The sequence below is a fragment of the Dreissena polymorpha genome, chromosome 6 (genome assembly GCF_020536995.1).
Source record: "Dreissena polymorpha isolate Duluth1 chromosome 6, UMN_Dpol_1.0, whole genome shotgun sequence".
Lineage (NCBI taxonomy): Eukaryota > Metazoa > Mollusca > Bivalvia > Myida > Dreissenidae > Dreissena > Dreissena polymorpha.
The window spans coordinates 102,944,648-102,961,071 of NC_068360.1; the positions used below are offsets into that span (position 1 = coordinate 102,944,648).

A 16,424-nucleotide genomic window follows, 5' to 3' on the forward strand; every position below is an offset into this window, starting at 1 on the left:
ACACCACGATCGAGATAGATTATCTTTATGTTTAAAATAGCCATTTCTTGTTAATGTTATAATAAGGAACTGTCGATTCAGTTTCACTTTGCCCGTTTTCAGAAAAACCGATAATCGGCTTTCCGTAGAAGTACAAATAATAATAATCCCGCTGTATTTCCATGTGCTAACCAAGCAGCATACATCTGTTGACATACTTGAAACATGCAAATAAATAAACACCAAGCTGCAATGTGTTTAAATGTTATCGATAATAATGGGATGCACTTATCCTAAAATAATGTTTTTATATTGATTATTCTATTTACACTTTTCCGTCGTCTTATCGCGCATGTCGCCTAATTAAATGCTTTAAACCAACGGGGTGATCATAAATATTTACTCGTAAGTTGTCCATGTATCTGAATTGCCGGCATATGGGTAGATTGTGTATTCTTACTAAGCGCTTTCTTTTGATTTCATTAATATTCATGTTATTTGATATTTAATTTTGGCCTTGCCTTTTTAACGATCAAACTCTTCCGTTATCATTAAATTGAATGTATGCCGGCATGAGGTTGACATAAAATGTTACAAAAATACATGTTGCGTGAAGACATACATTGGACAGCACGAAAATAATGTATGTATGTATGAATTTCTTAGGTTAAAAAAAAGCACTGCTCCCAAGTTGTTTTGTCCAGACTTGAAAAACAAAACAAATCTTAACAAGCTGTTAAATCATGTTCACTCTGTACTTAGTAAATGCTGAACTCAACGATAATTGATAGGCTTTAACTTAAATTATATCCTCATGTGCTTTGTATATAAATGAAAATAAATTGTGGTACATTAAACTCAAATTTATTTTGTTTAAGTAAACACTTCCTAGTTCTTACGAAGAGATTTACAAATCTGAACTAATGCTTACAATCGAGCCCTTCCAATACTGTGTTATTAGTGCATTATTTTGCTACACTCGTTATTAGTGCATGCGTTCTCTCGTAAAACAGTGTCTACAGGCAGAAAGAGTATTTAAATATAATAATTATGACCGATCAAAATCAAACAATAGAAATCCTATTCATATCCATACTTGTCATGTTAACTTCATAGAAATTAAGATTTACGTATGCATACGTGGCCTTTATCTTCATTGTTTATAATTATTCTAAAAATACACGCTAATTTTCTAATTTTCAAGATTTTTCTATTCGATTGCTCGACGTGGTCGATAAGAGTCTTTTCAGGTTTATAACAGCCGACCGGAGAAGTAATCAGGCAGATAATGCAATGGCCTTACGCGGTAAAACATCTTTACTAAACGTTGGTTCGTATAGTAGCGTGGGGTTTTTGCTTATAGTGCTTGTAATGGTTCTAATACTTGTTTGGTCTATGCCCGACATCGAGCCCGTTGATGGCAACATACATATTTGTTTGCAGAATAATGGATATTTGCGCTGCACCGAAACGGTGACAAATTTAAGTCAGATTTTACAAAAGGTCAGTATTTCTTTGCAATAAGCATGAACTGTTAAAAGGCTGTGATAAATAGCGATGTTATATGGCACAATGCCACTGTGTATAATATTCTGGAGGTTTCTATTAAATGTAACTCGCACTTTGTTAGTAGTTAATCATATATGTTACGTTATGATAAAACCGGACCGGCTAGCTCAGTTGGTAGAGCGTTGGACTTTAAATCCGAATAATGCGGGTTCGAATACTCGGTCGGCCATAACTTTAATGTTTCTACGGATTTTCTGTTCTCTGAACTAAGTTGGTCAGTTGCCTGATAATGGCGTTAGTATATGGACTTAGTAATCTAAACCCGCCAAACACAGATATATGTGTGTGGGTAAACTGCCCGCCGTAATATGAATATTGAAAATGGTAAAATAATATTTTGTGCTGGTATCGATAACTATTAGGTTCGTTGGGTGAGCGTTATTGAAATGCGCAGGCTGTTACAGTGACACAACCTGTATGTAAAGTGCGTCACAGCTAACAAATATCGTGTGTGTTTGCGTGATTATGCGATATATTCCTGTTTGAATTAGCCAACGCGTTGTAAATACAATTTACGACCATTGTATGTCATTCAACTCGGCTGTATTTAAAATTTACACCCTAAAATTTGTAATTGATGTTCGTATTGAAATTCCTTATTGCAAACTATGGACTACCCATGCCTTTGGTAAAGTCACTACAAATGATTGTGTATTTAATAAATTCCTGTTTATAAATGCGTTTTAGTTTCAGTTCCGTATCATTCAATATTTCAGGAAGATGAGAATGTTTATGCAAAAACGGCAAAGCAAGATGCAGAAGATACAAAATCATATTTTAATAGTAAGTAAAATGCAAGCCAAAGCCATCTGGCTTTAATTGATTTCCGTACACAACTGCAACACTAAATATAAATCACAATTATACAATCATTAACTGTTCAATGACACAAGTTCAATACTTACGCATTTAGTGTACGGAAACCGCGAAATTAGAAAGCTCTACTAAAGACTTCGTTTTATTAGTAGTAATGATATAATATACCGCGTGTTTCAAATTTTAGAATAGTCCGCAAACATATGTGGATTGAAATGAACACACTGAACATTAATTGCATAATGTTCGTTTTCTTGGCAATTTCTTATCGTCTCAAAAACACAGTCTAGCCTATTGAACAAACACCTTGTTTTATTCACATTTATGAAGGACTTTTTTGCATTCATTGATGGGCGTTTTGACGGAAGCGAGACAATTGTTTACTTCAGCTTGTTAACGTGTCCAAATTATATAAATGCATAATTATATGTTCCCTTCTCCGTAATTTATGCGACAATAAAGTAATGATAAAAACAGACGCAAAATGTTTGTGCTGTTAAACTAATTACTGTTCTTATTTTGCATGCACTTTATTGTGTAGTTAAATGTGTCGTATCGAAACACACCATTTATGTTAACCTGCAAGATATCACAAAAGCGGGCATTTCAAAGGGATACATAACTTACATGTGTTTTGTAGCTCACGTGAAGATAGAGCTTAAGAATGATTACCTGGCTTCAATTCCTGACATGAAGCCCACAGCAAAACTCGTCGGCCAAATATCAAACCTAAAACAGGGTATGTTTATTGCACGATACAACGTAATTCGTACATTTTTGGTTATCTTTAAGATAACAACTAAAACATTCAAAGTATTTCAGCTTAAAAAACACTGAAGATTTAGAATGTGTTTGTGTGGTGTTGTCTTTCAACACAATTATTGTTTTTTTTTCTTGCAACTGATCTTGATTTGTTTGTAGAGTATCAAATAAAAAACCTGAAAACGGTGTGTTCGTTGCTTTATTGCAGAGAGTAAGACAATGTACAAATGTCCTTTAAAACATACCCTGTTTTTACATGGTAATATATCTATACTCGTTGATATAGATGCATGTAATACATAGATATTACAGGTATATCAACTAAAAGGGAAGTAACACAAATTGATTAAGTTGTGCGGTTTAAACTACTTCATGAATTAATGATAACGATAATTAAATATTTGCTTCCTCTGACAGATCACTTAAAACTGCAAACCTCAAGTGTGTATAATATTATTAGCTTATGTCAAATTTGAAATGAAGAATGATAACTTGTCAGCAATACCTTACATGGATCTCTAAAAAAAACTACTCAGCCATCTTTCGAACAAAACCCGGGTATTTTTAAAGGACAAATGATACTTTGTGCAATATGTACTGTGAATTATTGGCTTTTTTTATAGTATCAAAAACATTGTAAACATAAAATGTATTTTAATTGAAGGGAACTACAATTAAGAATGTTGGAAGATTGAAAAGCACGTTTTTTTTTCTAAATAGATTATGTCGCAACATACACAAGTTTTTATTACACCAAATCATAAAAGGTTCAAGTGGGCTCAATATACAAAACAATTGCGTTTTCGTTCGTTTCAGTTATCTATGCTTGTTAGATCTTTTAAGAATTGTTGTATTATTTTAGAGCCCCAAAGGCAAGAAATGGAGTCCGTCGTGTCATGGCTTAATGGCAGGGAATTAGACTACACTACCGGTTTCCTGAGATACGGTGTCAGATACCACAACGGTCGTCTGATTGTACCACTCACGGGCACCTACAACATATACTCCTTTCTGAGTTTGACAGAAAGCAATGACTACTCACCAGTACAACCTTCAGTTAAAAGCACCAATCAGACGCTGGTAAAACATGCGATGTATAAATATAATGTAAAGATTAGAAAAGATGTGGAGCTAGCGTCCTCTCTTCAAACGCATCGGGCATCAAACGGTCGAAATTTTAATGCTTTCAGTTCTCAGATCTCAACGTTGGTACAGTTAGAAGCAGGCGACGAAATTTCTGTCAAAATCAGCGATATCTCATTAACGTCATACCCCAGCGACAATTTTCTTTGGGCTTCACATGATTTGACTTCTTGTTAGCAGCCAGCACAATACATGTCCATCTATTGGGCTGCGTGCACGTCGCGTGGATGCTAACAACCGAACGCCCGATCAACGCACTTGTTCTGCGTCAAATTTTCTTCAATGAAATCCGTCCCACATACATCAGACATAACATTCTGATTTAAAAATAAACATGATTTAATAAATTATAGACAATATTGCGTCATAAATCAGAATTTAAATGTTAAAATATTTAAAAACGAAAATCTTCATAAAAATATAAAAGCGAAAACAAGAGTGCTGTGTACTTTACAATTTAAAAGAAACTTGAATGTTTCATAACGCACGTCATGTCGCATGATTTAACATGAAAGCGATGTTGACGAAAGTATTATTTCACTTGAATATATTGTAGTGGGCTTGCGTGATTTTTGCATTTCCACTAATTGGTAGGTCTGGACAGTCGTGAAAGAAATCTTGTTTAAAGTAATCTTAATCTTTGAATTGAACTTTATCCATTTTCCAGATACTCGCTTTTTACATTAAATAAACGTTCACAAGAGCGCAAAATGATTAGCTCCTCTGAACGCAACAAGATTATGTTAAGTTTTTGGTATCGTTTCCTTTCATTTGTCGTCGTCAGTTGAGGCTCGTCAACATTTGCCATGCGAACGATACAAGAGGCCTTATTTATTGTATTGATCATTAGTGTCGATGATATATCGGCTTAATCGTTGGATCACGTTGGATCAAACACTAGGTAACTTGGTCAAATTAAAGAAAAAAGCATATCCGAACTTGAGAACGATAACATCTCGCCGGAGAAAAAAGCTTGTCAAAATTCTAGATTCCACATGTATTGCATAGTTTTTGTGAAAATGGGTGAGTTAAATGGGATTTGATGCAATGTGTCCTTAAATTTTGTTCTAACGATTTCTATGATTTACATGTGATTCCCTTTAAACTGCTCAGATAACGAAAGTGTATTATTGTCATGATTTCTGATCTTATTCCTAGAATAACTATGTTTGATTTCGGAAACATTGTACCAGGTAATTCGGACATATTGCAGTATTAGTCTTATCAAAACGGTGTGGAACCGCCTGCTTAGAACAGATGAGTTCATCTGGGTCTAAGACGAAAGCCATATGGCCGCTATCCCTCTTGTTATGTAGAATCGCGTAATGTCTACTATATTAAAAGGCATATAGAATCTATTATATTCCAGTAATATTATAAGGCGGAATTTTTAAGTTTCCACTAGTTAAACAAAAAATACCTATTTGTTTATTAGTATAAGACATGAGGGACTTCACACTAGTAAAACGGGTAACCGCCCTGGAACGGTTAATGAAACACGATTGGGGTTTAACCAGTTAAAAGCCAGTTCACCTTAAAGCTTAGTCCAGAATAATGCACAAACCTTACCCACTTGATAAACATTAACAATTATTTTCAAATTCAACACCTATACAAGATAGTAGGCATTCATTTGAGTTACAATTTACAAAGTATAAATACAGTTTCCGTTAAAGATTCCTGCTTTTTTACACCCGATACAACTCAAGTTAGACTGCTGAAAGGCCTTTGTTTAACGAAGTTACGCTGTATGGACAGGCAATGTTATTACCATTATACCATTTGGTATGGGTTTAGCCTCTAGATAACCTTGCTCGAAGATCTATAAATAAACAGTTTATGTATTGTTAAAGAAGAACAACTGATTAGGCTACGGTATCTAGATCTTTTCCATTATTTATTAAAATTCATGAAATAAAAACGCCATTTTAGGTCTTAAACTCAAAAAGAAGTGCAGTATTGGATATAAATATTTTTTGGATTCCAGGAATTCGAAATATGTTAAGATTGAATATTATACATACTAAATTAAATCTTGTTCCCGCGTTATTTGTCATACCTGTAAAATGTAAAATAAATTTATTTTAAGTATGCAATATTAAAAATAACTAACAAGAAGAGTGAATCGAATAGGTTTTGTATTCATTCATTCTTTTGTCCTTAAAAAGGTAGCATGATATCGTAAAACATTTGCAAAATTATCTCAGATTTGGGCATGATAATATGAGCTCTAAGAAGGTTAGTACGATAGCGTCATCTCTTAGCATGATAATATAAATCCTAAGTTAGTTTTATAAGCTTAACAGTACGCAAATAAGCATTATGATGTTACCCCTAAGTAAGTTATCCTGATTACTTCAGTAATAATAAAGTTAGCATGATCACGATAGACCTGTGCAAGTAAGAAAGAAAAACCTAAGTAGTTAATAGATTAGCAAGGTGACGTTATGTCCTAGAAAATAAGCATGATGACGTTAGTCATGGTCAAGTAACCCCTAGCAAATAAGAACGATCATGTTAGTCCCTCAGTCCTTAGCAATTCAGCAACAAAAGCAATACAATGTGAGCACTTAACAAGTGAGCCAGATAACGTTAGTCTAAAGCAAGTTATCACGATGAAGTAAGTTATTTATACGTAAGAATGATGCTGTTTAGCCCTTAGCAAGTTAGCACTATAACGGAGTACAAAATATCATGTTAGCCATAATCAAATTATGGAGATAACTTTAGCGTTTCGAAAAGTATCTCCATAAAGTTAGCAATTGGAAAGTTATCAAGTATAATGTCCGTCATTACAAAGTTAGCTTCACAATGTCATCCATAAAGACTAGTGATGACATTAGCCCTCAGCGCATAAGCATGAACATGAACGCCCTATGAAACTGGGCATGATAACGTCAGCCATTTCGATGATAGCGTAATATTGCTGGCATTAAAGCAGTAATCAAGAACTAGTTTTACGTTCGCAAGTTGTGGCAACATTTTGTGCAAAAAATGCATGTTATGTTGAATTACATGAAATGCCTAAACTAACAAGAATTTTCCTTTAACCCGACATACCCTTATTGTTGGTGACCACCATTAACTTTTTTGTATCTCATGTTCAGTTTTCGATTATTTGTTCTACATATGCGAACAAATAGTTTTCCAATATTATTCAGAAATGTGACACAACTCAAACAGGAATATGATGATATGTGAAAAATTACGTGTGTATAGTGAAAAAAGATAGCAAAAATTGATAAGTTTTTCAAGTAAAATCTTTGCTATATGTTTAAATCAACATTTTTCGCATCTTTAACTCAGCTGAGGCATAAAAGCGACGTGTTTCCCTTGCGAGGACGTGTTTGAAAAAAATCATCCCACGTGCCACTGAAACAAGTATGAAGAATGCAGCCTCGGGAACAAAAGGATTTCTAACCTTTAAACGTCAAACATATAGATTCCAAAGAGTTTCGTAATTCATGAATTATAAAAATTGTAAAATATTCACTTATTGTTTCAGATGAAGGTTGTTCATTACATTACATAAGGTTTGGCATTTTCATATTGTGACCTAAATAATAAAAAGCAAAGCCGAACATTTTACATGAAATCACTCTGTAAATGCCTGATTGATTTGAGCTAAAAGCATTTCACGGGAAAATGAAATATGTAGTACAGTTGATGCTTGGTAACTGTTTGCCAGCTAAAATCGCAATTAATTATGAAGAAATTAATGCGGGCATTCGATGTTTGCATCTCAAAGCACACCCAATCCTGTTACAGTTTCAACGTCTAAGACACCGTGTATGCCTAGTTCATTTAAGTATGTATACATATGTTAGAAATTTGTGTACTTATTGATATCAGTTGTGTGGATCGTATCGTCATGGACCAACTAAAATCACGGTCCTGTTAAAACATTTCTGGTTTGCTTTACGGTTTAAACTATTGCACACGAAGCATAAATTTGATGAATGTGATATAAAGAAATAATATTGTGTGTTACAAAATGAATTGACGCATATAGGTTACAGAATAATGAAGAAATTATAATTGTTTAAGTTGGTAACTACTGCAGGAAACATTCGCGAAGGTGAGTTACGCTCAACTTAGAAGTAGCCGGTGAAAAGCAATACATCACATTAAATACCTTTTTTTTTCTTTAATGCATTCAGCTTAAAATGCTCTTGAAGAAAAGGCGTGGTTGCATGGGTCATACGTGAAAATGATGACTATGTTTCAAGGTTTTAATTAAACTTACTTAAAGCTACGTATATTGTGACATGGGGAGGAATTACTGATTTAAAATATATTGTCAACTTGTCAATCCCTGTTCTATTTATTATTGCAATTCGTTTTATTTCGACAATATTTGTACAGCACAAAAAATACCAGAAGCCTTTTAGATCAATGAACAGAATCCAGTTTAGGCAGAAGTTTTCGCATTTAAATGACTTCCAACATTTGTTTTGCAACTTTCACATGGATGTCTTACTGCACACCATATGCGACACTTGCTTACAACTGAGGAAACTGGGGTTGAGGCTTTCAGATTTTCAAACATGTTTCAATGTTTAGACTACCGTTTACATTTTCTGATAAAATGGCGATCAGATCTCCTTTACAGATATGTGCGAATGAAATATTGTGGTATTATACACCACAACACTGGCTTTCAACGTGACACTTTTTTATTAAAAAATGGCAGCTAAAACTCCAGCCCTTAAATCGGACAAAAAAAACTTCTGAACAGACTATAAAAGTCCATTTATACATGTTGTTTTTAAAATCACTCTCTTCCAATGCGAATTATCTACTGCAAATGTAGTACTTAGATCAAAGATGTTGTTCACGTGATACCACATTACAATGAATTTACTATAAAACAGGCACCCTAATGCATGTAATAACAACATGTCTTGACTTTTCTACAGGGCAGAATTGCGTTAACGTTCAAACTATGTAAGCATTATACATTGTCACCAAGCATGCCTTCTTGAAGATTATCAATACACATTGTCGTTAACGTGGAATTTTCTTCAGTAAACAGTTATATTTTATGTAACGGGATAAAGGGAAGTAATGCCGATCCTATTGCAGACAAATACTATGGCGGTGCATTCTATTAATCGAAATTGCGATTCTTTGAAAATGTTTGTCATTAGTTACATGCGCATATTGACCATGTACGCAATCCATAATGATGCATAATATGCATCAATTATGATTTGTAATCTAAAAAAATATTACAAAGGGAGATATGTTTTCTTACCATTTTTATGCAATGGCGTTATAATTCAAGAATTGTCCAGTTTTAAATTTACAGATGGGACATTTTTTGCTTCGGGTTATTACAGTTAAGTGATTGTCTCAATTAACTAGGAAAAACATATAAGAAGTTAATAAAATGACAGTCAAAATGAAGACCTCCAATTGTGTTATTATGCAGATTTATTTCATTAGTCTTTTCAGGAACACGTGTTTTGCCAAGTATCTACAAGGAAGACTAGACAACTGTCAAACAAGCCCAGATCTGCAGCAGCCTTTTCGGATGCTGAGATTGGAACACTTTATGCGGACAACATTTTAGGGGCAATATTTATATATTTTTGTCAGAAATTGTTTTGTTCTTTTAAGAAAAAGAGGCAATAATACAACTTTTTTTGTTAAATATAATTGATTGCAAAGAATTAATAAATTAGACAACAGAAATGATATGTTATAACAATTATATTTAGACATTGAATTTCAAATCATATTTATTGTGAAAACATTAATACTATTTGTATATTTCTTTATATTCGAGATATTTTGCTTTGCTTCCAAGCAGTCTCGTCTCAGGGAAAATAATGGACCACTGCTTTGAAACATCTTGTATGTGTTCTTATCTCTTTGAAGTTTTTTTTCTAGGTGTCTTATGCTACTGCGCAGTGTTACTGGCGCGTAGTCATTACCGTTCGTTTTGTGAATGAAGAGCAAAAACAGGGCAAGATATCCATCGTGTTGGTCAAGTGATAAATTGTAAATTTTCTTCCATTCGCATTTTATTTCAAAATATTATTGGAATCGATTGAAATCTGCAATTGTTATCCGGAGTGTTTTTGTGATCTAAGTCTTTGAAGAATTGTTAAACTTCTAAGGATGTTTATTCCTGGTTTGATATGTTTTCACTTTTCTCACTCATTGTTTTTTCAGTAAAGGCTTCTCAGTCTATGACTTTATTCAAAATGTCAAATTCATTTGTGCTCATATCGAATGGCTAATCAAATCTACTCGGATATGTGCCAAACTGGTTGACAAAGTCTTTGTCTGACATAACAACTTCCTCAAAAGATGTCAAATTTACCGTTATACATAACATCATAAATTGTAATGTTTATTTCTTGAATATGTATGTTTATTTTTGTTTATGTCACAATTTTCCAGAGAAATTATGTATTAACTAATTAAACACAGTTCCTGTGGCAAATTTGACAAACTGCATCAGAAGCAAAATTTAACCTTAAAGATAATTTATCATTTAAGGTTATTTAATCAATACCTATTACATTTCGTTTTATTATAAGTTGTGGGACTATTGTGTATTTAAAATGAATTATTCATTATTTGTTACATTGAGTTTTGTTATGAATTGATAGCAATTGTGTTTTTAGTATTATTGACACTTTGTTTATTATTTAATTTGTCTTTGTTGTTATCTGTTAATATTTGGTAATGAAACTTTGATATGTATTTGACCTTTGACGTTTGAATAGGAAGGCGTGTCCATAAAAGACGACCGTTTGTTACATGACGGCATGAGCATTTACACACTCATTCGTAATACTATGACAATGCGTATTACAATCAGTGTCGAACTATATATTTTTATAGTTAACATTTAAGTGTTTAGTTATGCATAATAACCTAATTGCCAAACGCAACATTTAAGCTTATCGTAATTTGACACAAAAAGGTCATAGTGCTGACAATTATAGTTGTTGTCGTTCCTCCGTTTGGTTTCCCTTTACCAATATATGTTCATAATTTTCATTGAATTGTTCACAGATAACACACTCTCGTCAAGATGAATAAACACGTACATTAGGCGTTACAAGCAGGAAGTTTTCATTTAGACGACTTGAGACATTCAGTTTGATTCACTTAAAAATGTGCTTGTTTTACAAAGATTGTGTGTGGTATAATTAAAAATCCGAGCGTTATTCGATGGTTAGTGTGCATTTTTCCGTTCATAAAAATATATTGATACTTCAGTTATCGCTGTTGGCAAAATTATTTGATTAAACAAATAACTAAACAATTTCAAAAGAATAATACACTGTTTATAGGAATTAGAATCAAATAAGTCGTACAATATAGAAATACAATCACACACAGAAGCGCTTGTCGTATTCCAGAGAAGAATCGGAACGAAATTGAAAGCGTTTTAATATTGTATCGCAATACAGAAATCGACCAAGCATCGGTTATATACATTGTCGAATACAAAACTGGTCGTCATTCAAAGCCGCATACACTATTTATTGCTTACTGAACCTCATATTTGACGCATATTCGACTGAACTAGACATGCGTTGCTGGTTACGCAGGTCATGTATCGATTTAATGTTGAACTAGAAAATGACGAAATAATGGCTTCATTAGTCCAGAAGTAATAACCCATGCGTCTTAGTATTCAGAAGTGTGTATTTTGGTTCAGTAGTCTATTCGAATTGTTTTGCTTTGGGTGTAAGTAAACGTAAGGGTATTTTCTTTGATGAATAAACTTTGTTTTTGTTATTTTATTAAAGAAATTCTATTCAGTAAGAATGACCCGTTTGCAACAAGTGTTTCAAAGCTTAATATAATAATTTCAGATTATCTTGTGTTTGGGTCACACACTACAGGATGTCAAGGCTAGATCTAGACGCCATCAAAATCTGCATAGTAAATGAACAAACTAGCAGAGTAATTTGTTATGGATAATTTATGTTTAGAACGACTCTGTGTGTAAATATACATTACTTTTTTGTTGACATCGACATCATTTTGTAAGGAGCAATCGCCCCTATATTGGATTTTAATCACTTTCTTTCGAAAATAAAATGAATTATAGTAAAGAAAAATCTTCTTTTCGCGGTCGTAATGTGTTACAATTTGCATGCTGCGTAAAATTGAATCGAAGCATATGGTGATATTTTTTCTAGTTTACAGTTTTTGTGCGAAATATTTTAAACCTATTTTGCACATCAGAACAAATACATTCTATATCACTACGCATGGTACCATTCGTTAGCTGTAGATTTTAAGCGCTTTTAAGAAAGAATTAAAATTATTGTTCAGGTTATTAGATCTATTAATGTTAAATGTCAAGTTCAAAAAAATCAATGGGGTAAATGGAATACTAGGATTAGCGTTGAATAGAAAGAAGATTATGTTGCTCGGCTTAAACACCGAAAGCGCTCGCAAAGGCTCGCGCTCCCGGTGTTCTAAGCCTCGCAACATAAACTTCTCTCTATTCAACGCTAACCTAGCATTCTCTATATATTTGCATGCAGTAGAAGAAATATCTGATTAAATCAGCCATATTTTCCCTGTCGGCAATCATCAAGTAGCAGCTGGTATTAAATCACGTTTAATAAAGTGACATCCTTTTCAAGAAGATGCGCCAAGTTGCAGCTTCATATATAGTCAATAAACTGGTGCAAACGGATAAAATTCCCCAGTAAAATGATTTATACTTAATTTGTGTATCAGCGCTGAGCCGGGATGCTTTCTATCTGCTTTTACAAAGTTTAAACGGGGTAGTCGAGTACATTATAAAACATTTCATTTCAAATTCCCATTTCCGTTTCTACCCAAAATATTATTTATTGTTTATTAATAAACCACAATTAAGATATTTTAATGCAAAATAAAACACAGTAATTACAATGAGTATCAAAATAAAACAGTTTTTAAAGAATTTCGGAAGAATTGAAGGGTTAAGATACGCTATATAACCTAAATTTTAGACAAGTGATATTTCACACAAAGGGGGCGTAATTCTTACATTGATAACTACTTGCCTTGCGTTCCGTCGCTTACTCTCACTTGATAATCTTTGTTCATCAATATTATTAAGATATTCATTCTGATAGCAGACAACGGACTCCCACAGAGGTAAATAAACAAATAATGTGTGCATGTGTATAAAGTAAACATGCCTTGTCATAGATGGCCATATGGCATTGAAGAATATTTATTATTAATCAAAGTTTAATTATTATTTTAGATTTCACGAGTTTTGTTTAATAACGATGTTCATACTGACTGTAAAGTATAAAGTTGTGATACAAATCATTCCTTGAAATATGACAGGTCAATGTGATATATATACAAAATAGAATATTACGAATCAAGGTAGTAATTGCTAAGTTATTGCTTTTAATAAAACGTATTTATTAATTTGCAACCACGAACAGATATAATATATGAATATTGAAACAAATACATCATATAAACTGAATCAGGTTTTATACTGAAATGATGAAAAACATGTTTAATGGATGATTTGTATAATAGCAAAAAAATATTATAACAATCAAAAGGTTAAATCAAACGCAGTCCAAAGTAATTTGACTCCGAATGCATATGCAAAGAACAGTCATTCAGTTTCACAGAAATTTCATCACCGGCCCATAGCTCAACCAAGGTAGATATTTCAGTTTGAAAATCAACAAATGCTGAACGATTGCAGTCAATGTGGTCTTGATGGGTTGATGCCACCTCTTGATCATGACCAAGCCGAATATTGAACCGGTACATTGCATGCCTGACCAAAAGCTCCTCTTTAGCACTTGCTTGTTCTCGGGATAAGCTGCACTGTAACCGATGGTGGATGGAAGAGTAAATCAGATATGTTCCTGTTAGAGGCACAATTAGGCGACCGTTTTGAAACAGGACACCGTTTGTTAGAAATCCATGGCTGGGGTTAAGTCCTTCGTTGTTTGCACCAAATAAGACCTTCGCCATAGATTGTTTCTGATCGACTGCAAGTAGATCACAAAAAGACTAAACACGTTAATGATATATTTAAGCGGACTCTTTCAGTTGAAATATCCTTAAGTATAACAAATACATAAATGTTGATTATTCCAGTATTCAATAAAGTGATTCATGTATTCATGTAAGCTTCGGCTAATAAGCGTTTTGTAGAATTGTGAGTTCACTCGACGCTTCGGCAGCGTAAGCATATACTATCTTTCTAAACATTACCTATTAAAAACGGGCTTGAAAACCACGACACGTATCTTGATTAATGAAATAGTAAGGCGTTCTATGATGCATCATCTACCAATTTACTATCTTTTCAACAACACATCGCGGAAAGAAGCATAACAACAGCTCACTTAAATGTTAAAGGGTTTACCATTTCTGACACAACTTTTGCTTCCGACAAGTTTTGCTGATGGTTTCCTGTACGTCAATCTGTCTAAGAAGAACTCTTTTACTGAAATGTGATCTGTTAACAAAACAGAGAACATATCGATATCAAATAATACTAATTGTAGTTTTTGCATACGAGGATACTTATTTGGGAATTATTTTTGGTTCATAGTGGGATTGACGATTTGACTTTTTGTCTGCTTTTTATAAAAGCTTCGAAAACTAAAAAGGCGGAAAGTTCAGAGCGAAACAACACTACATGCTCCAAATGGTAATACCATGACACCAATAACAGCAATCGGAAATCGCCGGCTGCAACGTTTAAGATTGCACAATGATGAGACATGTTTAATGTTTTTGTCGTTACAATTGTTAACTGTATTGTATCGCTTTCATTTTGTAACATGCAGCAAGGGTCAACCATCGTGGCCGCATTGAAACGGCCGTTTTATTTCTCGGGACATAGGTCCCTATCCCACTATGATAATCTATCTTAAGACATTGTAATGGTCAACTTAAAAACAATCAGTAAACAAATTCCTTTAAACCTATAAGGGTTAATCTACTTACTGTTCAGATATTCCGTCACAAATATTTCATTGTGTTTGTTTATCTCCGTATAAGTTTGACTTATCACCTGTAAAATATAGACGCTTTTTGTATTGTCAATCTTGCGTATAAATGATAACATGCTATTAAGTATGCATGTCTACTAATGCGTGCAAATTAACAACAACAATTCCTCTAAAAATAGTTCAAATATAATAATAACTGAACGCATATGCTCGTTATGCGCTTATAATTATAAACCATGAATAATCTAACTGACACATTATACTATGACAATTCCCTTCACTTTGTTGTATAGTAATAAACACCTCTGTTGATATATACGATTTGTATATTGATTAAGCATTGCGTAATTTTATTTACATTTATAGACATACGTCTTTAACAATAATCGACTAAGGGTAGCATTTGCATTGTTGAGAAAGGCATGAACGTAACAACAACAATTAACTCACTCCCTGCAAAATGCTTGATAACGCTGTAGACTCAAGGTTTGCCTCTGCAAACAGGTTCCTATGGCTATGTGTATCTATATGTTTCGTGTGTGTCCACGAACATATTACTATCGTAACCGACAACAGAGTAAGAAACAAACATCCACATAAAAGTGCCGTGGTATGCTTCACAACAATCTCTTTCCGTATATTGAACGCCATAGCAAGTCCGGTAACCTTGCAATTTTCAGATTCCTACATGTCCACTGAAAGGATAAAATAATTATATTACCAATGCTATCGTATATATCAATTATAATAATTCTAATGTTAGCTGTTTTTATATCACAGTGTATTGGTTGATTGAAACATAAACGCACTTCAACAAATAACATAAACCTGTTATAATAAAGCGCGATGTTTCTCGTTCCTTAATCGTGAAACGAATGAATAAAAACAGCTGCACTATTGCGCTTGATATAAGATTCACGAAGGTAGTGAAACCAAACTTAAACCTGACATCCTATGGCTAATCTTATTAACCAACCGCATATGAGGAATGATGAAGTTAAGTACCATCATAAAACATTCTTTATCAGTACATTGTACGCGTGCAAGTGGCGCATCGACACTAAAGGCAATTGTTTAAACAACTTAACAAAATAAATCCAATCTTGTTGACCTTACCCTTTGTGGTATTAAACGTTATCAACGTATCAATAAGTGTTCGTTTAGCTTGATTTGTTATCATTCCTGGCA

The 16,424-nt window shown here is 33.5% G+C and overlaps 2 protein-coding genes across 3 annotated transcripts; one reads left to right on the forward strand and one right to left on the reverse strand.

Moving 5' to 3' along the window:
* Positions 1 to 1,242: 1,242 nt before the first annotated feature.
* On the forward strand, positions 1,243 to 5,391 carry LOC127834931 (uncharacterized). The gene is made up of 4 exons (XM_052361066.1): positions 1,243 to 1,482; positions 2,265 to 2,331; positions 3,005 to 3,103; positions 3,989 to 5,391. The coding sequence occupies exons 1-4, from the start codon at positions 1,273 to 1,275 to the stop codon at positions 4,444 to 4,446; spliced, it is 834 nt and encodes a 277-aa protein (XP_052217026.1). The 5' UTR covers positions 1,243 to 1,272; the 3' UTR covers positions 4,447 to 5,391.
* A 7,701-nt stretch (positions 5,392 to 13,092) lies between these two features.
* Positions 13,093 to 16,163, reverse strand: LOC127834933 (uncharacterized). 2 transcript variants are annotated; one of them, XM_052361069.1, is made up of 5 exons: positions 16,065 to 16,163; positions 15,687 to 15,931; positions 15,232 to 15,298; positions 14,645 to 14,737; positions 13,093 to 14,264 (listed from the first exon to the last, which is right to left on the reverse strand). In XM_052361069.1, exons 2-5 carry the CDS (start codon positions 15,885 to 15,887, stop codon positions 13,825 to 13,827), a joined length of 801 nt encoding a protein of 266 aa, XP_052217029.1. In that variant the 5' UTR covers positions 15,888 to 15,931; positions 16,065 to 16,163; the 3' UTR covers positions 13,093 to 13,824. The 2 variants fall into 2 exon arrangements, with proteins under 2 accessions (XP_052217029.1, XP_052217030.1); XM_052361070.1 differs by having other exon boundaries at positions 16,046 to 16,091.
* Positions 16,164 to 16,424: the final 261 nt, after the last annotated feature.